Below are 23,838 nucleotides of genomic sequence, written 5' to 3' on the forward strand. Positions count from 1 at the left end.
ACATGGACAAAAGAAAACATTGCTTTTGGTGGGGTGGGAGGCAAAAGCTTCAACAGGTGTTTGTCAAGACAGGAACCAACTGACAGACAGACCCTTGACATATTTTTTCCTTTCCTAAGGGTCACATGAGAGCAAATGGAACCAAACGTCACCTGATCTCATCACTGTTACCCAGATCTACTGTACCTGCATCTTCGCAACTCTTGAAAGTTCCTCGAAGAGGCATGGGAGGGGAAGGAAACTGACCGAGGTGCAAAGTCAACTTTTATCATCCCATTAACAAACAAGTCTGACATTTTAAAAAGAGGGTTTTAATGGGAAATCCCAGCTTGACAAGGCATCCAGATGGGCTGTCTGTGGGGACCTCTACACTGCGATAAAAGACCTGCGGCACGGTCACGGCTGGCCCAGGTGAGCTGACTCAGGCTCATGGGGCTCTATAAAATGACAGTGTATACGTTCAAGGTCAGGCTGGAGCCCAGGCTCTGAGATCCTGGGTCTGAACATCTAGGCTGCTATTTTATAGCTCTACAGTCCCAGCTCGAGGCACCTGCCCAGGGCTCGTTGAGTTGGTGCCATGAGTCTTTTATCAGAGTGTAGACATCGCCTGGAAGGTTCAGGCAGGATTGACAGCTGTCAGGGTGTGTCAAGAGCCCAAATGGTGGATTAATATTTGGACAGTCTCCTCGGCCCACTGTGCCCCTCTAGCAGGCATCCCCGCTGTTGATGGGGTGAGCGGAGAGGCAGTGGAAGAGCGGGGGATAACACAGGAGACAGACACATGAGTCCCGCAGGCAGGTTGCTTTTGCTCTTCTCCCAGAGCAGCTCTCTCTTTGGGTCCAGCAGAACCGATGCAGCGCGGAGGCCGTGGCTCGCCTGTGGCAGCATGGTTCTTTGGGTCAGCTCATCAGGACGCTGCTGCTTCTTCAGCTCCCACACAAGGAGCCAGGCCCTTCCAACCCGCCGCAGCAGAAGTTCTGGCTTTTAGGTCCTTAGAGTCATAGATCAGGGCTGGAAGGGACCTCAGGGGTCATCTCGTCCCACCCGCTGCTCAACGCAGGACCAACCCCCAACTAAATCATCCCAGCCGGGGCTTTGTCAAGCCGGACCTTAAAAACCTCTAAGGAAGGAGATTCCACCCCCTCCCCAGGGAACCTGTGCCAGTCTTTCTCCACCCTCCTAGTGAAAAAGTTTTTCCTAATATCCAACCTAGACCGACCCCACTGCAACTTGAGACCATTGCTCCTTGTTCTGTCATCTGCCACCCCTGAGAACAACCGAGCTCCATCCTCTTTGGAACCCCCCTTCCGGCAGCCGAAAGCAGCGACCAAATCCCCCCTCATCCTTCTCTTCCTTGACTCTTTCCAAGAGGCCACAGGTTTCTGTCCCGCGCCCTGAGGGGTGCACGGCAGAGAAGGGGGGGGCGGGCTGCACAGAAAACGTGGGGTGGGGGCAGGGGGTGCGTGGCAGACGGGGGAGGGAGGAAGAGGGGGGGTAGCTTGGAGCGGGGCAGCACAGTGATGACGTAGCAGAAGGGCCCACCATCTTTGTGCGGGGCACAAGGTGGGGGCGGGGAGGGGAATGGACCGGGGTCTTTCCCCATAAGCCGCCCCCTCGGCAGCCGACTGCGATCGGGCGGCGGGACGTGTTCCTCGCACAACGCTTTCGAGGGGTGAGCGGGCGAGCGGGGGGAGGAGGAGGAGGAGGCGGTGACGGAGCGCCCCGCACAAAGATGGCGCCCGCCCCGCACAAAGATGGCGCCCGCCCCGCACAAAGATGGCGCCCGCCCGGGCGCGCGTCGCGGGCGCGGAAGGACCCAACCAGGCCCCACCCCCGGGCCTGCGCCTCCCCCTCCGCCGGCGTCCGTGCTCCCTTCCCCCAACCCCACCCTTCGCGGCGGCAGGGGCCGGCCGCTGCCCCTCCCCTCAGGCGGGGATAAGGCGCCCCGTGACGGGCGAAGCGAGCGACAGCCGGAGCCGGCAGCAGGTCAGAGCAGGGAGGGGGGAGCCGCTTCCCCCGGGTTATCCGCCCTGGGCTTGGGCCGCGGGGGGGCCCATTCTGGGGAAGGGAGGTTTGAAGGGGGGGCGGGGCCGGGAGTGGGAGGGAGGTTTGAAGGGGGGGACCCGGGGCCTATTCTGGGGGATGGGGGCGGGAGGGAGGTTTGAGGGGGGGCGGGGCCCATTCTGGGGGGTGGGGGCGGGAGGGAGGTTTGAGGGGGGGCGGGGCCCATTCTGGGGGGTGGGGGCGGGAGGGAGGTTTGAGGGGGGGCGGGGCCCATTCTGGGGGGTGGGGGCGGGAGGGAGGTTTGAGGGGGGGCGGGGCCCATTCTGGGGGGTGGGGGCGGGAGGGAGGTTTGAGGGGGGGCGGGGCCCATTCTGGGGGGTGGGGGCGGGAGGGAGGTTTGAGGGGGGGCGGGGCCCATTCTGGGGGGCGGGAGGGAGGTTTGAGGGGGGGCGGGGCCCATTCTGGGGGGCGGGAGGGAGGTTTGAGGGGGGGCGGGGCCCATTCTGGGGGGCGGGAGGGACGGCTGGCTGGGTTTGGAGGTTCAGTGTATTGGAGCTGGGGTATCTGGCGTGGGGCACGTGGGGTGGGGTGGGGGGCTAGGCCTACTCCAGTGTGGGCCAGGCCTGGGTTGGGTTCCTTGTAACCATTCTTTCAAAGCAGTCTGTGCTTTGAGGGGGGGAGTGGAAGTTGACCCCTCATCAAGAGCCATGTGACTCATTAGAGGTCTTCTGCCCCCCCCCCCCAATGACTCCAGGGATGCTGTGTCTGTCAGGCCTGCCCTGGGGGTGGTGTATAGTCTCAGCTCTCCTTGCTCAGGAGGGGTCATCTTCAGTTCAGGAAGGACCAACGTGGGCTCAACTTTAGATAAGCTATTACCAGCAGGACAGTGGGGTGGGAGGAGGTATTGCTTCATATTCTCTGTGTATATATAAAGTCTGCTGCAGTTTCCACGGTATGCATCCGATGAAGTGAGCTGTAGCTCACGAAAGCTTATGCTCAAATAAATTGGTTAGTCTCTAAGGTGCCACAAGTACTCCTTTTCTTTTTGCGAATACAGACTAACACGGCTGTTACTCTGAAACCTTGTAACTAAATCTTTAGAGCGTCTTTGCTGCTTTCCGAGAAGACTCACGTACTATCTCTGCAAACCCTGGTTTTAGTTCCACTTCCCATGCGTGTTTACTTTATGCCAGTTAAATGTTTGCACAGTGCTTTGGAAAATGGGAAGTGCTGCATAAATGAGGACCAGGTAACTGACTTCACACCTTTCTGTATGGTTGTATCCTGTTTGTCTAAAGAACGGTTTGCAGCACATAAGTCATTCTGTCTGCTGAATCTTTACCTTACAAGCCCCACCAGAATTTATATATATTTGCATCAACAACAGACCCTGTAACTGACACAACACTGTTGTCTTGCCTAGACTGAGATTTAAGTTGTGATGTTAAATATGTAGAGCAACTTGCTTCTGACCTGGTATAGTCATGGTAGTGTGCCTGAACATGTTAAGTGTTGAGTTAAAGCGTTCCCCCTAGAGTTCGCCCTCTACCAGCTAACAGATGTTAAAATACAACTTGTCTTCTCTAGAGTTTTAACGTGTTATCTCACATTACTTTAAAAACATCTTTTATTCTAATGAAGATGAAGTGTATGTGAGATGCTTGTTTTAACATTAGGTCAGGGACCCTGGCTTAGGAGTTTCATCTTTAAATTTGATATGATAGTGACAAGAAGTTAAGTTGGTGGGGAAGAGGAAAACAGGGTTATACAGAAATGGTTGCTTTCTTGAGATTTTGTTAATATGCCTTGTATTCCTATTTTAACTTGTGTACAAGCCTAGATTATTTGTGATAAGTGAATATGTTTGAGATGACCTGATAGAAGAACAGGAGTCCAGGACTGGAAAGCTAACCTAGACACTTGTCTTGTGGGCTCTCATAACTTTCCTTTGCTCCATAATCTCATTTTGTGGAATCCTGTTAAAATCACTTGAGGCAATTAATAGAAGCTTCAAGGTTAATTTTGATTTATGACGTGGAAGGCATGAAGCTATAATAAACATTGCCAGTGGCAGACCCAAGTTCTTTAAAGGCTATGAGGAAAAACCACAATACAGTGGGATAGGAGGGAGAATGTGTAGGACAAAGCAATTGCTCCTTCTGTCTGCTCTATATCCCAAAATGGTAAAGAGGCTTGTGTTAAAATGCAGACCATGTATGCTAGCTGTGCTATTATTGAATCAGAAGGTCTCTTGTTTTACTTCCACTTATGAATTCTTGTAGGACAGGAAAGCTGTCATGCCTTTTCCTCTGCGAGTGACTAATAGGGAGAATCCTCACCACAGATGCTTAATAATCACCAGTGGCTACGTGCACATACGCAGGCGTGGATGCACGGTGTCTGTCAGTTGTATCTGAGTGAAGGGCTAGACTCAAGCCTTTTGCTGTATTTTGGAGGTTGTAGTTTGCTCTAAGAGAGGAAATACTGGTTTTCTTCAGAATGCACAAACAGGACCTCTAGTGGAGTAACAGCAGCTTACATGAAAAAAAAATCTGTTTTTCCAGACCTTTGGCTTTGTTGGATAATTAAATTTTCTCTGTAAGGGTCAAAGTCTCAAAGGAAACCTAGAATTTCATTCTGCAGTCATAGCAGACTGGCTTTTTTTTTTTTATGTACGTTTGGTGGCTTAGCGAACAGGAATAAGGCCAACCTGTTGGTCCTAAATCTAAATTGTGATGGAAACTAAATATTCTATGCGGAGGTTGCTCCACAGGTCAAGCCATACTAATGTTTGACATGTATATTGCACTTTTCATTTTCTAAACACTTTACAAATCTTCACTAACCCTGCCTGCATCCCTGCGAGCAAGTTAGTATGGGTGTTTGTCCCCCTTTTACAGATGGTGGGGGAGGAACAGAGGGAGAACTGGGGTTAGCAGTTGAGTTCTTGGCTCTCAGTTCTGCTGTCAGCCCCAGTCTGGCCTCTCTGATTTCAAAGCCGTTTGGCTCAGGCTTGGTCTACACTTAGAAGTTATGTCCACGTAGCTACGTCGTCCCGGGGTGTGAAAAACCCCACACCCCTGACCAACACAGCTATGTTGATAAACCCCCCAGTGTGGATGCAGCTATGTCAATAGGCTGCTGCCAACATAGCTAAGCTGGTGTTCCTATGCTGACAGAAAAACTCCATCAGTCAATGCAGGCTGCATCTCTACTAGGGGGCTCTACCAGCCTAGGCTCTGTAGCATAGACATAGCCAGTTGGAAAAAGCAACTTCCTCTCTGGGATTTGGGATCAGAGCTGACCCTGTCTGTCAGGGGTTGTCATCTGAACCCATGGCCCAGGGAAGCACTTTGGCAATGGCTTTTTTTTCTCCCTTCCCTCCACAGAGCACCCTGAGGGATGCCCAAGAAGTTCCAGGGCGAGAACACCAAGTCGGCCGCTGCCCGCGCAAGGAAAGCTGAGGCCAAGGCAGCAGCTGATGCCAAGCGGCAGCAGGAGCTGGAAGATGCCTTTTGGAAGGATGAGGACAAACACGTCATGAGGAAGGAACAAAGGAAGGTAAATGGAGGAGAGTGTGTGTGTGTGTGTAAGGGAACCTTGTGGCAAGTCCTTGCGTTCACACCTGGGAACCTCAACTTACCTTGCAGGGGTTGCTCCTGTTCTTCTGTTCCAAGGCTACCATTGGTGCTAGAAGCACTGTCCCGTCCTTTTTCAGGGACGGGAGATAGAGCTCATTGCTACCCTAGGAATGAACAGAAGCAGAATGTAGTGAGGAGCATTCGTGTTCATGCACGACTCAGAGCTGTATTAGATTATAGAGCTGCCTTCCTAAGGGCAATGGTGAGAGCCCCATTGGAATTATTTAAACTGAATTGGGTAAAGTGCAGAAGAACCTGTTATAGGGAACAATCCTACAGGAGCCTGGATGACCTGGACCCTAATCTTTTGTGCATCTCCTGCAAATCAAAGAAATATACAATCCACAAAGGATCGCCTCTTTTTGCCGGAAGCTGGGGATGGGGGATGGATCGCTGGATGATTCTCTGGTCTGTTCATCCCCTCTGGGGCACTTGGCACTGGCCACTGTCAGAAGGCAGGACACTGGGCTGGATGGACCCTTGGTCTGACTCAGTCTGGCCGCTCTTATAACGTGACTTTTTTTTGTCTTGCCTCTTGTAACATTGGTTTTCTGGGGATGAGTTTTCCCAATTAGATTCTAATCCACTTCCTGTGCTCTGTATGTAAATCATTTAGCTGTTCAATAGGTGGATCAGTTCAGTGTTAACTTCTGGACCATTCAGACTTGAAGGTTGTGTTGTGGTGTTGTATGTTGTAGGACAGGTAAATTTCCCTCCCGTTCCAGTAACATTTTTTTGACCTACCATGTCACGTGAAAGCTAGGAAGTTCTCACAGTCCCCATGCAAGCAATACACAAGCAAATGTACTTCTTACTACTTCCATGGGTTTCCTAGAAACTTAATTGCCAACATTAACTGCTAGTAGTACTTGCTTTTCTAAAGCAGGATTTGTTTACCCTGCTGATATCCTTTCCTAGCCCAAGGAGTTCTGCTGGAGTCCTGGAAATGAAATGCCTTGTGTATGTAGGTCTGCTCTCACTGTGAACTCCATCAATGGAAGCTACGTGGGTGTGGCTGAATATATGGGGCTGGTCTGACCTCTGCTAGAGTTTGCCCATTAATTTACATAAACAAAAAACATTAAAGGCCTTTGTGTTCCTTTAGAATAATGTATTTTGGCCTCTCCATTGCAAAGTACTTGTTACAGCTTCACCACTGTTGCAAAAAACCAGAGTACTCTTTTTTTCATTTAGGAACCCCTGGATATTTTTTCAAAAGCATCTGTCTTTTTTTTTATTTTATTTTAAATATAAAAGGATTTGGGGTTTGGCTATTTTAATTTTGCTTTCAGCTAAAATGGCTGTTAAACAAGTCCCCTAGGAATCCGAGTTCAGAGAAAATCGCTACACAAATGGGTTAAGTCTCTTCTGTGGCTCTTAACTCACTGATTGAAAAACTTGTCGTCCTTGCATCCTGATGCTTTTTCTGACCTAGGTAAAAATCCCCTCTTCACTACCTCCATCCCCCCAAAATAGCAGTATTAGAAAATGTCCCTCTTGGCTGGTATGCCAGTGCAGACGGATTTCTAGGTGTGCCGTCCCAGTGGGGTAGCTCAGCTGCATCTTCCGGAGTTAGTGCTCAAAGGGATGTTTATGCTGGGTCATCACGTCTGATGGCGAAAGGCCTGGTGTCTTGCGGCATGGCGGGTGGCGGTCTGGCACCCTTGGTGCTTCGGTAGCATGCCTGCATGCGGTGCCAGACCCTCTCGTGGCCAGCCACTGCTGCCTAATGGCTTAGAGCCGAGCCGTTCTCTTTACCCTGAGATCACGCTGTAACCAGGTGTTGGGGAGCATTGCGGTGCGTCGGCAGTAAAGCATAAGGTCACTGCACCAGTATCGCTGCACTGCAGCCAGTGGCTCTATTTAAGTTAAATCCAATGTGCGGCATAAGCTGATTGCTGTGGTTGTGATTCGCAGTTACTGAATTGCAAGGTGGTTGAACTGGGGCCTCTGTTTCTGCCATCTTGACTCAAGCAGGGTACTGGGAAAACCAATTGGAGGGAACAGTCCCGTGTTGCTGAAGGAGACGGGCTAAATGAGAGGAACCCAGTTCCTGGTATGCATGTTGCTGCTGTGTATCAGAGTTCACATTATGTCGGGCATTGCCCACACCCACTGGAACAGAGTTTCCAGTCCAAAGAGCTGACCGTATAAACTGGATCTTCACGCTTTTGTGGCTGGTGTTCTAAGCTTCCTCTTGCGACCTGATGATGTGCTGTAGTGGTCCACCACAGCCAGCTTCCTATTCAACCCACCGTGCAGCTTGGGCCATTGTGATCATGAGAGTGAGGACTGGAGCAGATCCGTGCTGGGTTAGAACATGCACAGCAGAGAGTCCTTGTGGGTGGCAACAGAGAGTCCTTGTCTGATCAGGTCAGGGATCCCAGAACCAGTGGCTGGCTGCTGTAGAAATACCCGAGAGCGAATTTCCATTTCTAGTGTCTCTGATCTGAAGATACCAGCTTTTGGTCTTTAATGCCCATTGATTCATCTCTGGTCTCTTCCGTGCTGTCTTCCATGGCGTGCTGCCCATTGGGCATCAGAATGAGAAATAAGCCCCATGTGCTTCATGGAGCAAGAGGCTTGAGGAGCATGTCTATAAACACTTTTTTCTTTATTTTTTTTTCTGTAAAGAAAATGTTACTAAGGAATTGTTTGACCTTATCAAACTTGGGTGTTGCCTGCGCTCGGCATGTGTAGTTTGCTTTTTCTTCCTCTGCAGACAGAAAATTGTTACTGAAGTAATCATAGCTTAGCGAGCCACTTGGTTCAGCTTCCTTCTGAAGTCTTAATGCTACTAATGCACTTTGACTGGGGACGTGGCTATGAGATGCCATCTTCCTCAGCCGAGCTGAGAGCATTAGACAAATGTAATATTGGAATCTCTTGGCATCTTTCCCCTCTCCTCTTTTGTCTCCTTTCCTTCACCCTTCGAAACGGTCTCTTTGCTGCGCTTAATTTAATCTCGATCTACGTCACATCTTAATATGTGCGAGCATAGCCAGAAGGTGCCACCTAGGCCTTAGTCTTAGGAAGCTGCTAATCAGTTGTGAAAATCTAAACGAACGCCTGTCTCCATGAGTATCTGAAACTTGTGGAGGTGTCGACCGTCTGTCTCTCCTTAGGGAGAGTAGACAGTGCACTTTCCACAACTGCAGCACTCTGCTGCAGCTTTAAGAATATCCGTCGCAAAGGGGGACATGGGGTAGTATTCTCTGTGCACCGGGGTTGTAGTTTGCAGTCACTGCACATAAAACAGACCCCTCGATTTCAGGGTCTGGGCATGCTCCACTAAAATGTCGTGTCTTTGCATTTTACTCAATGGCCTTTGATGGATACTTTGCCCACCTCTCGCTGCCTTGCTCTTGGGGACTCTGGAAATGTCCCATGAAATCTGTGGTGCAGCTGGGAAAAGAACCTACATTTCTGGAGTCCCTGTCCAGTGCCTTCATCACAAGCCCTCCTTACTCCCTCTTATTGTGGTGCACTAGGAGCTGGACTGAGACCATCTCTCTCTTTGGCCTGGTATACTCCAGAAAAGCTTTGCTGGTATAGATCTATTCCAGGGGTTGCCAAACAGAAGCTCACGAGCCACATGCAGCTCTTGAACAGTTAAAGTGTGGCTCCCGGGGGGGGGGTTCCCCCTTTTCCGCCTAATAAACTGGTGGGGAGGGGAGCTCAGGACTTCTGGCCTATGGCAGGGCTCAGGGCTTCAGCCCTGCAGGGCACCTCCCCTGGGGCAGAAGCCTCAAGCCTCACCACCCTGCTGCCAAGCCCTGGCAGGTGAGCCCCAGCGGGTGCACCTGGCTCTTGAGGCGATGAAGATTATCGTATGTGGCTCAGAGGGTCAGTAAGTTTGGCCACCCCGATATATTCATTGAACTAAACAGTCAGTCTCCCTCCTGGTGATACAGCACATAAAGGCAAGAGTTCCGTTGTCGGTATAGCTTATCCAGTTCTCCAAATAGGGTAAGCTAGCTGGGCAAAAAGCCTTTTTTGCCAATATAACTGTGTACACTGAGGCTTTTTCTGGCATGGCTTTATTGGTCAGGGAGGTGAGGGGAGGAATCATGCCCCTGATGAAATAGTTGTGCTGGCAAAACTTTTAAGATCTTTGTGTCCCTCAATAGCCATCAGCAGTTAATGACTGAATTGTCTGGGAAGAATTGGCAAAATCCTCAATAGCCCATTTCAGATCCCCTCTGAATCCTGGCCTCTAGATGCATTTTTAATACCTCTAATGGTTCTGCATTTTTGTTTAATATCTGTGATGGTTCTCCTACGTATTACTATTTCCATCTGTTTCCTTTGCCTGGCTTGTCATTCCTCAGGCCCAGAGTCAGAGTAAACATAGTCTGTGTGGTCTAGATAGCAGATGGCAGTTCTTGGATTTTAATTCTGCTGAGCCACCAGCTTGCTGTAGGCCCCTGATCGAATCCTTTGCTCACATTGTGCCTGTCACCCAGTCTTCCCCCAGATGGGCTAAAAGGCAGTGCCTTTCACCTGAGCCTCCTTGGCAAGTGAATAACCAAAAGGAAGTGTGTCAGATGCATGCACCCCATGATATGCCAGGAGGTAAGTGAGGTGGGGGTAAATCAGAGGATTTATATGGACTCTGATTTTAGGAAGGCACCCAAACATGACTAAAGAATCCATGAAACGTATTTGGACAGGATCTGCCAAAGGATGGTATCCAGCAGGGGAATAGCCTTACTCGGTGCAAGAGGGACTTGGTCCTCCTACACATGCCGTAACTGAGAGCAGCACATCTATAACGGTAAGTCTACATTGCAGTAAAACACCCATGGCTGGCCTGGAGCAGCTCACTCGGGCTGTGGGGCTATAAAATTGCAGTGTAGACATTAGGGCTTGGGCTCTGGGACCCTCTCCCCCCACTCCTGGGGTCTCCGGGCTCAGGCTCACAATGTCTACACTGCAAAGTTTTAGCTCCAATCAGCTGACTCAGGCCAGCCATGGGTATGTTATTGCAGCGTAGACATACCCTTAGCTGTTTGAACAACAATACCCTTGTTCATTCAGGACCAAAATGACTCTCCCCGAATCTGTCCAGGTGATGGCAGTAATGTATTACTGCATGGGGCTGGCACAGAGACCGATTATTTCCTGATTTCCTGCAAAATAACAAACTTCCTCAGACTAAATGAAAGCCGTGGGGATAGAATGCTGCAGGGTGTGTTGGTTGTTTTGTTTTAAAACGCCCCTTCTCCCTCCTGCCCCCGGCAGATGCTGACCACCAAAGCCCTTGTGTTGTGAATTAGGATGTAGCATGCTATTTTCCTCAAGCTGCTGCCTCCCTGAGTCATTTCAGGGTTCAGTGACTCTCTGCACAAAACAATTTTGGTGGGCTCTTTTAAGCACTATAGACACAGCCCGTATGGTGGCATCTTGAATATCTGGTCATTAGGAAGTTTAATGTCCAAAAGGCAACATCAAGGCTTGGCTGATAGGCTTGTGCCTGTCATTGGATGACTTGCTTGTGGCATTTGCTCTTGCTGTGTCTTTAAACCTACAGCATTTTGAGATGATCTCTGCTAATGGAGAACAGTAGATCTATCTTGGCTTTGCTGCGTAATGGCATGTCTGAGCTAACATCAGGCATAGATTTCTATTCTCCAGTATTTCTAGCAACAGACCACTTCTTGTCAGTTGCCATAGGGGACTCTGGGTTTTGTGCTCCTGCCTGAGAGGCAAATCATACAAACTAGACCCAGGCAGCAGGGCTCAGTGGGTAGGGCACTGAACTGGGACTTGGACCTGGTTTCTGTTCCACTCTGCTGCTGCCCTGCTATATGACCTTGGGCAAGTCCTGTCTCTGCATCCCTTCCTGTCTTTTGTCTTGTCCATTTCAGATTTAAGCCCTTGGGGTGCGATTTGTCTCACTGTGGCCAGTGCAAGGGAGGCTGTACGTGCCACTGTCATAATATAGATTGTGCTAGTTCTCTTACCCTGCTGAACACCTCTCTGTGCCTTCCAATCTTGGCCTGGCTCCATATCCTGCCACTCCCGATCAGAAGGCCAGAAATTGAAAGGCCCATTGTGCCAAGCCGGGGTTCAAATGTAGACAAACCAGGTAAAAGCGTCTGTTCTACGCTTCTTTCTTCCCACTCCTCACTCTCCCCTGCCTCCAGCATATGCCTCCTCATATACAAAACCAGCCTGTTGCCTCAGTGAATTACCTTAGCCCCACCCTGCTAAAGTGTCGTGTGTGTGTGTGTTTTTCCTCTTGCAATTAACTAAAGTGCAGTCTGGTTGTGGAATACCCTTGAATGCTGAAGCAACAAGTGAGGTGAGTCTGTAGGGAGCTCTGAAGGATGACCACTTATCACACAGATCTACCAGGTATTGGGGGAAGAGTTGTCAAATTGACTAACATGTTGCATTTGCTGAAAGCACAAAGCTAATATTCAAAATGCTGTCCGGATTAAGAGGTTTTTTTTAAATACATCTCTTGAGATATGATGTCCTTCAAATAGAATTATGCTTGGGGTGTAGAGACATGGCAAAAGGGAAAATTAATGCAAGAATAACACTTGGCTCTCCTCTCATTTGCAATGTTGTACATCCAGCACCGCAAAGATGCTGCTACTTCTGAGGTGGAGGATAGCACGTGGCCATGCTGCACCACTGTTGAGAGTGGGGGAGGAAATGGTAGCAAGAAAGCTTCTCCATCCCACATTGGAGGAAGATGCTACTCTGACATCCAGGAGAGCTTTTAAATCTCCTGTGTGTTCAGCCAAATGGTGGGCTGCCCCAACCTCAGATTGCAAAAATTATTAAAGCTGCCTGTGTGTAGGAAACTCCGCTATGGTCCTGTGCTATCTTGGGAGAACCAGGCACTGTTCTAATGGGGGAAAAGATCTTGGCTGCAAGCCTGTCTGAGATCAGTACCCTCACGGGGGTGTCCTCTCTGCTGGGTGGGAGTGCCCTTCAGAGACTGGCCATTCTGCCCCTAGCGCTCCTGCACGGGTTGTTGGAGAGCTGCTTCCTGCGAAAAGTGAGCTACCTCCCATAGCTTACCCCTGGGGGAATTCTGCACCACTGCGCAATGCAGAATGTATGTTCTGCGCAGAATTTTTTTTTTTTTTCCTGCAGAATTGGTGCTGCAGAGCTGCTGGCCGCTGCTGCGGGCCACTGGACCCAGTGGAGCCTGGCTCCCCAGCTTGCAGTGTGCCTGCACGGGAGGCCTAGCATGCCCTGAACGAAGACCACAGCCCCGCAGTTATCAGAACATCTAGCCTGGGGGGATGGAGGCCCTATGGCTCTGCATGTGATGACTGCATCCACCTGGGGATGGGAGCGGGCCTGGGAGACCCAGCTGCGCCAGTTCTTAGAGTGCGGCCACACCCTTCCTCACCTTGCATCTTCCAGCAGGACAGTAATGAAGCTGGGTGGGATGGAGCCTGCAGCTGGGCTCTGGGGGAAGAGGGTGCATGTATCTGGGCTGGGGGGGGCCTCCAGCACCCCCAAAATACTTTATGCCAGTGCACGCACACCCGTCTTCATCCCTCCAGCAGCATTCTCTATTTGCAGACTTGACATATGGTAACCCTAGGGGGGCAGGGCAAAAAAATGGAATTGACTAGAAGACTAGAGGGGCAAAATTTCCTCCACGATATGCCCAGCTGGCATGTGTGACGCACCCAGACTGAGGCGCCCAACTGAAGCATAACCGAGAAACCGGAACTGGGTTGTTGTAGGGGTTTCTTTAACACTCTGCTCCTGGGGGAATCTCTCTTGTTGTCTGTATTGTTAGACATACTTACCAAAGTAATTGAAACTGGTGTAATTATTTTGTGTTTTTTAGAAATAAAATAGGCAGAACTTTGCAGACTTTTAAAATATTGTGTGCAGAATTTTAAATTTTTTGGTGCAGAATTCCTCCGGGAGTGATAGCTGTCCTCTTGGCAAGGGGAAGGGCCCTTTAAAGGGATTCAAATAGTGTTGTGACTGGTCTTCCACTTACTGGCTGCTTCATGCTGCCGTTCAGCTAAAGGCAGCTTTGAAGTGCCAGGAAAGCCATTCCCTGCCATGGGTGACCTATGCAGCCAGCTGCCTGGAATCCCTTTTATGCTCTTCCCTCCACAGAGCGTGTCTGAAAGTGGAAGTACCATGCTGTTTCCCTCCACTTCTCACTGTGCTTTGCAGGCTTCTTCAAATGTCAGGCTTCAGGAGGTCTCTCCTCTTAGCTTCTGCACCCCAGTTGGAATGGAGGGAATCCATGGCCACCTCCTTTTAGAGAGAGTAGGCTTCTTGTGATGGCCAGCAAATTAAAGGTCTGTGCATTTAATTGTATCCATCACTGGAAAGATGTCTGTCATGTGTTAGAAGGGTACAGCTGTCTCCCAAAACTCTGCTGGCATCTGAATCCTGTGATGCTCTTGGTCATATTAGTCTGAATCTTGGGGTACAGGTTGGCACCTCTGTACACTAATATCCTCATATTGTAGTGTTCTCGCAGACAGGTATCTTTCCTCCCTCCCTCAGTCCAGTATTACTCTGTGCAGCACCATGCCTTAGCTAAAGGAGGCAATGGAATGTTAAACAGCTGGGATAACTAGGCCCCACGTCCAGATCCTGAGATGGATGCTCACTGCAGCTACAGAAGTGGCTCTGAGCTTGGGGGTGAATGAGACATGGAGAGGGGAGAGTGAGGTCTGGTGGCAAGAGCGCTAGAGGAGATCTGGGCTCAGGCCTAAGTGCTAATTCCAGCTTTGCCACTGACTTGCTGTGACTTCAGTCAAGTCCTGGGACCTTTACTTCTGTTCCTTCCCCCTTCCCCTCCCCCCAGTCTGTAAAAAGGATCTACATTGGAGGTTTTGAGGGCTGATCAATCTGACAGATATGGAGAACCTCAAAGGTCCGTACATGTGCTCAGTATTATTCCAGCTTGCTTATACGCCCTGCTCCTTCTGACCATATCAGACTTTGCATTGCCTAGTTCCTCTGCTCTGTGAGAAGCAATGACTCTTTGCCCTTCCAGCAGAGATCTCTGTGGTGTGCCTCTGAGTCTCCCGCAAAGAGGTTGATTGGGAGCACAGCCACTTCATTTGACCACTTGCTCAGAGCCATGCGGCTGCGACCTTTCTCCCTCCATCTAGGAGCAGGGAATTCATTGTGAAAGTTAATGAGTCTCGCTTGGCCAGTTCTTTGCAAGGCTGGAAACTTTATTTTCAATTGCTAGAAAGGCATATGAGCAGAATATCCAGCCAAGGAAGTCTTCATTTCCTATGCCCTGTTGACTCTGATGCTGTTGGGGGTTTCTCTTCCAGCTGGCTGATCGCTTTGCTTGTATGTTTCACTTATAAAAATGGAAGTGTCCCTTTCATTAGAGCACTCGTGCTGATTCATTGCGGTGACACACACAACTAGGAGTTTCTTCAGGCTCAACCTGGTGAGGAAGTATTTAAATTCCTTTCCTGACGAGCTGTGAGTCAAAAGCAGAAATATAAATTGTACATATTGTCTCTAATGTAAGAAAAGCCCCCTTAGTAGAAATGAGACTGCCCCAAAACTATTTAAAGTCATACTTGGCATGGAATTTCAGCTGTTACCAATCTGTAGAGACCGCTTTGATAAAGGATCCTTCCCCTGAACGACTGACCTCTGCGCTGCGTCAGCCCATTAAGGAAATTGACATTTGTACACTCAGGAACTTGCTGTGAATTTGTTTTTTAAATCCTGGTCCTCATGAACCCGCAAGCCTTATTACTCGGCCACCTGTGATTCAACTCCTGAAGTCACTGCTGTTGCTGCAGACCTCCCAGCTTTGAACCCTACTAAAGGCCCAGAGCAGGTTGGAAAGCCAAGTGCTGATAGTGAAATCAGATCATGTATATTTTGCATGCCTTGTGACAGATTACTAATGATTTGGGCTTGATTACTTTCTGCAAGTGGAAGCCTCTCAATTGTAAACATTAGAGAGCAGGGAGTAATATTGTCTAGTGGTCAGAGCAAGGAACTAGGAGTCAGCATTCCTGGGGTCTATCCACTTAACTACTAAATTGCAGCATGAGCTGGAGGGAAGAGAGCACAAGTTGCTTCCCTTCTCTGCCTCAGCTTCCCCATCCTGTAAAAAGAAGCGGGCAGCTTATTTTGAAAGGGGATATAGGAATGCAGAGTACCATTCCCTGGATTTCTGTACTGTGAGACGAGTGGAGTCGCAGTGTAGAAATACGTGGCTGAGCTACCTGTCTTGTAAAACAAGTTACCCTACTAGCAAAGGGAGTAAAAGATAAATTTTCTGTAACTGCAAATAATGTTTCTGCCCTGAAATGTATTGGTTCCCTCCCTTTACTCATTAGCACTTGTATATCCGCTCCTTATCTGCCTCTTGAATTATTCAAACCTACAGCCAGGCCTGTAGTATCACAAAGGTGCTTCCTGTGCCAGGGATTTCTTTTGGTTACCTTGTTCAGTCACACTTGCCCATCAGAGATAGGACAAAGCGGTATGAGAATAGTTTCGCTTTACAGTAATCCGTATTCTAGACACACAACACCAGTATCATGAATACACTGCTGGTTCTCCTGTGTTCGCTATAGGTCTAACTAATTAAATTACTTATGCGCTCTCTCTGGTAGCTGTGTGTTCAGTGATTTCTTCTTTCTCTGGCAGAACTTTAACATGGTAGTTCCTACAAGTGTGATATTGATGGGGAGCAGAGGGAACCACTGAGTGGTCGTTTAGGCAGGTGGCAGAGAGAGCACAGGGCTTGGGCTCCCACTATATACAACAGTAGTCAATCTGCATTGTCCTGCCATGGACCCACCTGTCCCTTCTTGGTATGTGACGTAGTGTTCGAGGTGGCTCCTGCAACAGTTTTGCCAACCTTAATCCATGTTCCTGGACCTTTCCCTAGAGGAGGCATGTGTCTGACCAGGCTATGCTCCCCTGAGTCGCTGCTTGAAAATATTGAGAGGCCTTGGAGCTGGTGCATGTGGAATGAAGAGCTAGGCAAGAACAAACACAAGTTGCATCACCTCTTAAGTGGGAGCGTCACTAGAGTCTGCTGTCTCCCGTGATACCATTGCTGTATCTGCAGCCGTGCCCAGTTAGCTTTAAGAGGAACAAATGTCTGTTGCTCTGCTTTTATTAGCAAACGCATGAAATGGAATTGCAGCACTGGTGGAATGTGTCTATTTCATACTCAGCAAATCTGTGTAAAATGAGGAGTATGCATGGCTCCTCTTTATTCAGAGCAAATACAGGGATGAATCTCTCAAGTTCCTGGTTTCTCCACATACACTAACCTTTTTAAAATGAATTGAAGGCTGTGAACAGGCTGAAACAGATTCTAGCAGGCTAGTCAGGAATCCCAGCTTGAGTCAGCTGTCTAAACAGAGCTGCCTTACTCCAGAGAAGTGGAAAGATGCAAGGGGAGACTTCTGTCTGTGGTTACTTGCTCAGCTAGGCTTAGGAAGTGCTGTGGGGGCAAACTTCAGTGAGTGGGGTTGCAACCCGGCACGTGGGGTAGCAGTACCACTCGGGTTTGGCCTCACAGCCCCTCTGTCATGGTGGAGGGGCCATGGGGCCAAATCTCAGCGAGTGGTGCTGTGACCCTGTCTGCCAGATCACAATGCCACAGGGTTTGAGGCTCTCTCAAATGGGGGCCTGGGGTAAACCATCCCTTTTTGCCCCCCACCCTTTGCCTCCAGGCTGCCTTGTTGAGAGGCACACAAGCACCATGACAGGGATTTGAGAGAGAGGCATTTCATACGGGACCTGCTCATCAGAACTGTCCCCTGCAATTAGGAAAAAGTTCCAGATTACTTGTGGGGTTTACAAAGAAACAGCAGCTGTAGCTAAGCGGGATGAGGGCTGCTGGATGCAGACCAGCTCTGTCAGTTCTCACAGCTGTGGCCTGGAAACGTGGCTTTGGATGCACAGTGGTTCATCAACAAACTGCTGTGTCAGGATGGAGAGCTCCACTTGTGTTTAACTGTGACCATATGTGGGGGTTTTAAATCCAACTGCAAGTCATATTTCCTACAGCAGAGAACCTCAATGTGTAATTGACTCTTCTTAGCTTAATCTGAATTTGTAATGAGGGCTTTAAAATCCTTCATTGTGGCATGGCCAGGCTTCAGCTTCGTAGTAAGCAATTGGTACTAGTAGGAAAACCATCTGCTATTGAAGTCAGAAGTACTTAGTTAAAAATCTTGTTACAGCTTTTTTTTTAAAAAAAAAAAAAAAACAACCCACAAAAAACCCCATAAAGCAGCCCTGCAGTGAATTCTTCTAGCTGCCCAGAGATACAGGGGTTTGGGCAGTGGACACTTAGGGGAAAATCCCCTACAGGAGGGCGTGTTTGACTTCTGGCTGGTGAATGGGACTTGCATGAGATCAGGCAAGAATTGAAGAGATTTGGGCTTGCAGAGGAAAGGGCAGTATCCGGGCCAGAGAGAACGAAGTGTAGTGACAGCAGAAATAGTACCTTCGTGACACACCTGCTGGCTACTGCCACAGTCCTTCTTAGCCGTGTCCACTCTGCAGTGGTCTGCTGCCAGGAGAGCTGGGTTCATTCTGCCATCTGCTGTTGGGTTAAATGCTGATGGGTGAATCTGTTCTTGCATCAGAGCCAGTAGAAAAACAATGAATGGCTTTTAGTTTTGGTTGTTCACCTTGAACTTAAAGCATTAATGAAAATGATCTGGAAAGACCCTTCTATCTGTGGTGCTCTTCCCTCTTTAATGGAGTCTGGCGAACCCACTCATCTAAGGCAGTTGCATCTCTCCATTCCGTTTCTTGATCTTATTTGAGCAACGTAAAGCAAGTGGGCTCATCCAGCTCTTGTGGGAGCCAGGGAACCTACTTAATGTGTTAGGAGATGACTCCTGCTGGGACAGGCCAGGACTGGCTGAGCCAAGTGCTAGAACAATGTAATGTCCTCTCCAAAGGCATTGGAACAAAGCACTTAGTGAGCCAGAATTTGAAGCCTGCCAATTGTAATAAACTTCATCCCCATAATGACTTTTTTCCATCCTGGATTGTAGCTGCTCTAACTCTGAGGTATGCTAGTATCCTACTTCTCCGCCTGGATTGAAAGGCTTAGTCCTTATCAGATGGTGGCTCCAGGGGCACATTTTATATTGCTGTCTGTCTGGTCTGAACCTCCTTAAGCTCCCAAGCTGAGGAATGGCTTAATGAAAATTGTTTTTTCCAAAGTAGCTCTAAAACCTAGCCTTATTTACAGTCTCTAAAGTGGGCCATACCCTGACATGCATAATACCATACTCCTTAAACACGGTGAACAAGGCAGGGTGCATTACCTCTTCAGTTGTTCTACTCCACAGCTGCCTTTCAGAGCAAAACCCATGATGATAACGCCAGATATAGTTAGCTGTACCATCCCTGTGAATAATGGATGAGACCCATAATTGGCCACTTAACTAACCTAAGTACTGGACTGCTATTGGGACTGAAGTCGCTTTGTGACCCTGGCAGACAAAATCAACCTGGACAGAATGATGTTGCTATTTGCTGTGAAACAGTCTGTGGCTTTGACTCAAATATGAAAATAAAACTCAAAAGCTGCTAAAATCCTAGTGCATGATTGCACTATTGTCTCCTAGCAGTGCCTTTGCCAGCAAAATGGAGGTTCGACATCTTGGGTTAAATTGGCAGTGTTTCTTGCTTAAGGACTACAATAATTGCTTCAGATTAGCCTTTTGATTCTCTCTTAAAGGAGAAATCTGAGAAACTGTTGGGCCTTTTTGATCAGAATGTCAAGACTTCTGAACTTTCCAACTTTGACCCTTTCACTCTTATTAAAATTAACCGTGGAAAACTTATCCTGATTAACGGTCTTGGTCGGCATCTCTCCCCATTGACGGGTTATATTTCACCACGCTGACATCACAATGAACAGTACATGATTACAGATTAAGATTGGGGGGAGGAATTGGCAAAAGCATGGAGTGTGAAATTACCTCATCTAATTACGATTCTGAGATGGGCCTTGAAATCTCAGGATGACGGGCAAAATTCCTGGCCCACTTTTTGTGAGGTAGCCTGGGGAAGGGGCCTAGAATATAAAGTTTGGCAGAGCTTCAGTGAACTCTGCTGCAAACACTGGTGGGGACCCCATGTGCTGTCCCATATTGGACATTCCCTTAGTCTCATGACTGGGTGGGCAGCCAGCAGGGGTCATTGTTGAGTGACACACAGCTCACGATGGTGATTCAACAGAAGTTGATGGGAGACTAGAGTTTGAAACTAAAACATTACTGAGTGAATATAAAAACAGCGGTGTGCTAAAGAGGTGCCTTAACACCCCCACAGCCCCCGCTGTGCTGCAGGTGATGCACTATTGTAATGATCACTCTAAAGGCTGGGTACCTTTGTGTTCCCGTGTTTTATTACTTGTCCTAAATGTAGACCGGCGCCAATTTCCTTCAGCATGGTTTTCCTAATCCAAATGCAGCCTGTGCTTGGTGGCATGTCGACCTAGCAACTAGGGGATCTCTGGATATAAACAAAGGATCTCTCATGTTCCTGCATGTAGCAGAGCTACCAAGTGCCTCTCCTGTTCTGGCTTCGCTCTAAAACCATTCTTGAGCATCTTGCTCTGAGTGGAAAAGGTGGTAAGCAGATGACTCAGTTGTCCATGCTTGGTGGCTGGGGTGTATATTGGAGTGAGGGGCAGGGAGAGCAAGTGGGTTATGATTATGAAGAAGCTAGATGCCCATCTCCATACAAGTCATTTTCTCTCTGGCCCTAGCAGGAGGGTGGACTTGATTGAATCAAAATGAGTGTCTTCCATCTCCGTCTCCTGTGATCCTAGGTTGCTTTAGAGTGGCTGATTTGATGCTGGAAGTGGGCATTGTGGGACAAGAGGCCTGGGGCAGGAAGTGACCTCACATTGTCTCTCCCTTCCAGGAGGAGAGGGAGAAGCGCCGGCTGGAGCAGCTGGAGCGCAAGAAGGAGATGCAACGCCTGCTGGAAGAGGAAGACGCGAAGCTGAAAGGGAAGTTACCGAAATCAGTCACACCAGGCAAGATCACCAGGGCTCAGATTGAAGAGACAATCCGGAAAGACCAGCAACAGAAGGAGAACGGAGATGAAGGTTTGCAGCTTCCCCATCATTATACCATTGAACGTCCCCTACTAGCCCGAGGGTTTAGGATGCCTCGCAGGTGGGCTGCTCAGGCCTCGTGAGCACCCCAGAGAGCAAGCCACTTCTGTCTGCCTTTGGTGAAGTACAAGATGTCCTGGGGGCCAGAGAACCCCTAGTTATCATGTCCAAGTGATGCACCCTTGTTGTGTCCCTGCTAGGGACTCCTAGCTGCTGCCTGTATAATTAGTCCCAGTATCTCCAAGCACAGACAGAGAGGAGGGGTTCCGATCCTAGGCGATTAAACTTGCATTTCACTCTCCAGGATCCTGGGTAAACTTGCTGTTGTGTCGCTCTGTACACCAGACTTGTTTAACCCTTGAGGTATTGGCCTTCTCCAGAGTGCCAGCCAAACAAATATTCTGCACCTCTTAAAGGCTTCATCTGGCTGGGAGCTGAATTTTTTTCCCCCTTCCTATTCCAGTGGAGAAGCAGAAGAGCCACCTTGATGTTCCCTTGGAGGAAAACATCAACAGAAGAGTGTTGGAGGAAGGCACCGTGGAAGCCAGAACCATTGAAGATGCTATTGCAGTCCTCAGGTATTTGGCCATAGCTTCATGGTGCTTCCTTTGGAGGGGCCGGTTTCCTTAGAGATTCCCCAGAAGCAACCCTGCCATGAAGGTGCCAGCCCAGGCATCTTTGGGTGTTTTTTAACACTTAAAAATGTAGCTGTTCCACTCTGATGCAGCAAGAACAAGGCAAGTCCATCAGCCTCCTGCTGCACACCCTCTAATCCCTGCCCAAAAAGCAAAACTTCCCAAAAGCACGGTGTAACCGGGCCTTAATGGGTCACAACTGAGGATGCCAAATTCAGGACCAACTGCTGAGAAATGGGGCAAACGCAGCCCTAAACTGGTGGCTATTCCTTTATAAGATATACCAAACCAGCCACAAAAGTAAACTCCTGTTTCCCTGCACTGGCTAACAAGAAAACATAAAGGCAGTTTCCTCAGGCATTCCAGTTCTTATCTCTGAATCCAGTGTTTTTAGTGGTGATATGAGTGGTTCTTTACAACCAGTCTCATCAAATAATAGGTTCTTCTGATCCCAAAGGGCCAGCCACACACCCAGGTCACTATAGAACTTAAATCTTACCCAAAAATCACACTGATGCCAATCCTTTAGTATCTAAAATCTAAAGGTTTGCTTATTTAAAAAAGGGAGAAAAAGGTGAGTTAAAATTGGTTAAAGGAATCAATTATGTACAGTAATGGCAAAGTTCTTGGTTCAGGCTTGTAGCAGTGATGGAATAAACTGCTGGCTTAAGTCAAGTCTCTGGAGTACATTCACAGCTTGGATGGGTCATTTGGTCCTTTGCTACAAAGTGAAGCTCTGAATAAAGTTCCTCCAGAGGTAAGAAGCAGGACTGAAGACAATGGAGGTGTTTCCAGGGCCTTTTATAGCTTTTGCCATGTGGAGGGAATCCCATTGTTCTTACTGTGGAAAATTACAGCAACAAGATGGAGTTTGGAGTCTCATGGGCAAGTCACATGTCCATGAGTGTCACCTAGTCACAGCAGGACATTCCATTAAGTGTAGAGGGGCATCTCCCATGGCCCATTAAATGTTCTTTCGATGGGCCACTCCATATGAATAGTCCCTCCAAGATGTGCTGGGTGCTACCTTGTGAGCAGTACCCCAGGAGCCAACAATTGAAATCCAGGTCTAGAGCCAATACTTATAACTTCCCATACAAAAATGATACATGCAGACAGATAGCATAATCATAACCAGTCAGTCCTAACCTTTTCATCACCACTTCACTCGACAACCTTTGTGCAATATTTGCTGCAAATATTGTACACAGTGGTTGCAACCATGACCTGTATGGTCATATTTTAATCAGATAATGTCACACACGGTCAGTCAGAATGAGGGGGGAGCATCATTGCTTTTTGTTTGTCCTCGGAGGTATTCCGTTTGCTGCGTTTACAAATGGGGCTAAGGCCTCCTTTTGAAACTCCCCTGGGATCAGAAAAACCAGCTGTCCTCTTTCTGCTTCCAATGTCCTCCTGGGTGGTGAAGATCCCACCAGCTGAATTCTGCCAACCCCCCTGTTTGATGCAGGAAGGCACAAAAGACTCCAGTTTGCTTTCCTGGCGCTCTATCTACTGTTCTGCACAGGGGTTAGAGCTGTTGTGTCTGAGTGGGCAGACTGGAGATGCCTGGGGAGCAGAGCTGCTGTGTCAGAGAGTGTCTTTCCAGCATCGCTCTTCTGACTGAAGTATCCTCCAGACATTGTCACTGCTAAGGAAACTCAGCCATAGATGATGTGGTTAGAACTGGACTAGGCCAATGATCTAGCCCAGGCTCCGACCAGGTTAGGGTTATTCCCCAGGGCCTGGGCTGAGCTGGTGCCAGCTAGAAGCGACTAAGATTCTTTTTTCTAGTAGTATTCCCCCTTTTTAATTCTCCTCACAGTGTTGCTGACGACCTGGACCGTCACCCAGAGCGCCGGATGAAAGCTGCCTTTGCCACATTTGAAGAGATCAATCTGCCACGCCTAAAGCAGGAGAACCCCAACATGCGCCTCTCCCAGCTCAAGCAGCTCCTCAAGAAGGAGTGGATGAGGTCCCCAGACAACCCAATGAACCAGAGGCACATGACCTACAACAGCCAAAAATAGAACTGGAAAGAAGCCAGCCATCCCTCTGAGGCCCTAGGGCTTCCTTCAAACACGTAAGAAAACAAGGCCACCCAGGAACCTTGCCTCATTTATTCCCCCCGCCCCCTCTCCATCTCTTTTGTGCCCTGTTGTTGGACTCCTAATTAAACATGAGGCTTCCTGATCCAAACAGATGCGTGCAGCTCTTCTCGGGGTGCCCCAGGGAGCCTGGCTCCCTGATTTTGGCTGGAGCCTTGCCTGCTGCAGATGTTCTGAAACTGTCCGTTGCATACAGACCTCTCCAGAGCAGCCCGTTTTTTATATCCTTAGGCAGCTGGGCCAAAGCAACCCGGACGGATTAACTCTATCTTTAACTTTGAAAATCGTGGTAGTCCTTTTGGAAGTGTCACTCCTACCCCCCCCCCCCGGAGAGCTCAGAGCATTGTACCAAATCT

At 48.9% G+C, this 23,838-nt stretch overlaps 1 protein-coding gene across 3 annotated transcripts; it reads left to right on the top strand.

Moving 5' to 3' along the window:
• The first annotated feature begins 1,840 nt into the window (after positions 1–1,840).
• Positions 1,841–23,573, top strand: CCDC124 (coiled-coil domain containing 124). Of its 3 annotated transcripts, none has more exons than XM_073323821.1 (5): positions 1,841–1,986; positions 5,394–5,565; positions 20,544–20,730; positions 21,203–21,317; positions 23,200–23,573. In XM_073323821.1, exons 2-5 carry the CDS (start codon positions 5,407–5,409, stop codon positions 23,402–23,404), a joined length of 666 nt encoding a protein of 221 aa, XP_073179922.1. In that variant the 5' UTR covers positions 1,841–1,986; positions 5,394–5,406; the 3' UTR covers positions 23,405–23,573. The 3 variants fall into 3 exon arrangements, with proteins under 3 accessions (XP_073179922.1, XP_073179924.1, XP_073179923.1); XM_073323823.1 differs by lacking the exon at positions 1,841–1,986 and adding an exon at positions 2,746–2,956; XM_073323822.1 differs by lacking the exon at positions 1,841–1,986 and adding an exon at positions 3,095–3,253.
• Positions 23,574–23,838: the final 265 nt, after the last annotated feature.

This window comes from Lepidochelys kempii, chromosome 25, assembly GCF_965140265.1.
Source record: "Lepidochelys kempii isolate rLepKem1 chromosome 25, rLepKem1.hap2, whole genome shotgun sequence".
Taxonomy (NCBI): domain Eukaryota; kingdom Metazoa; phylum Chordata; order Testudines; family Cheloniidae; genus Lepidochelys; species Lepidochelys kempii.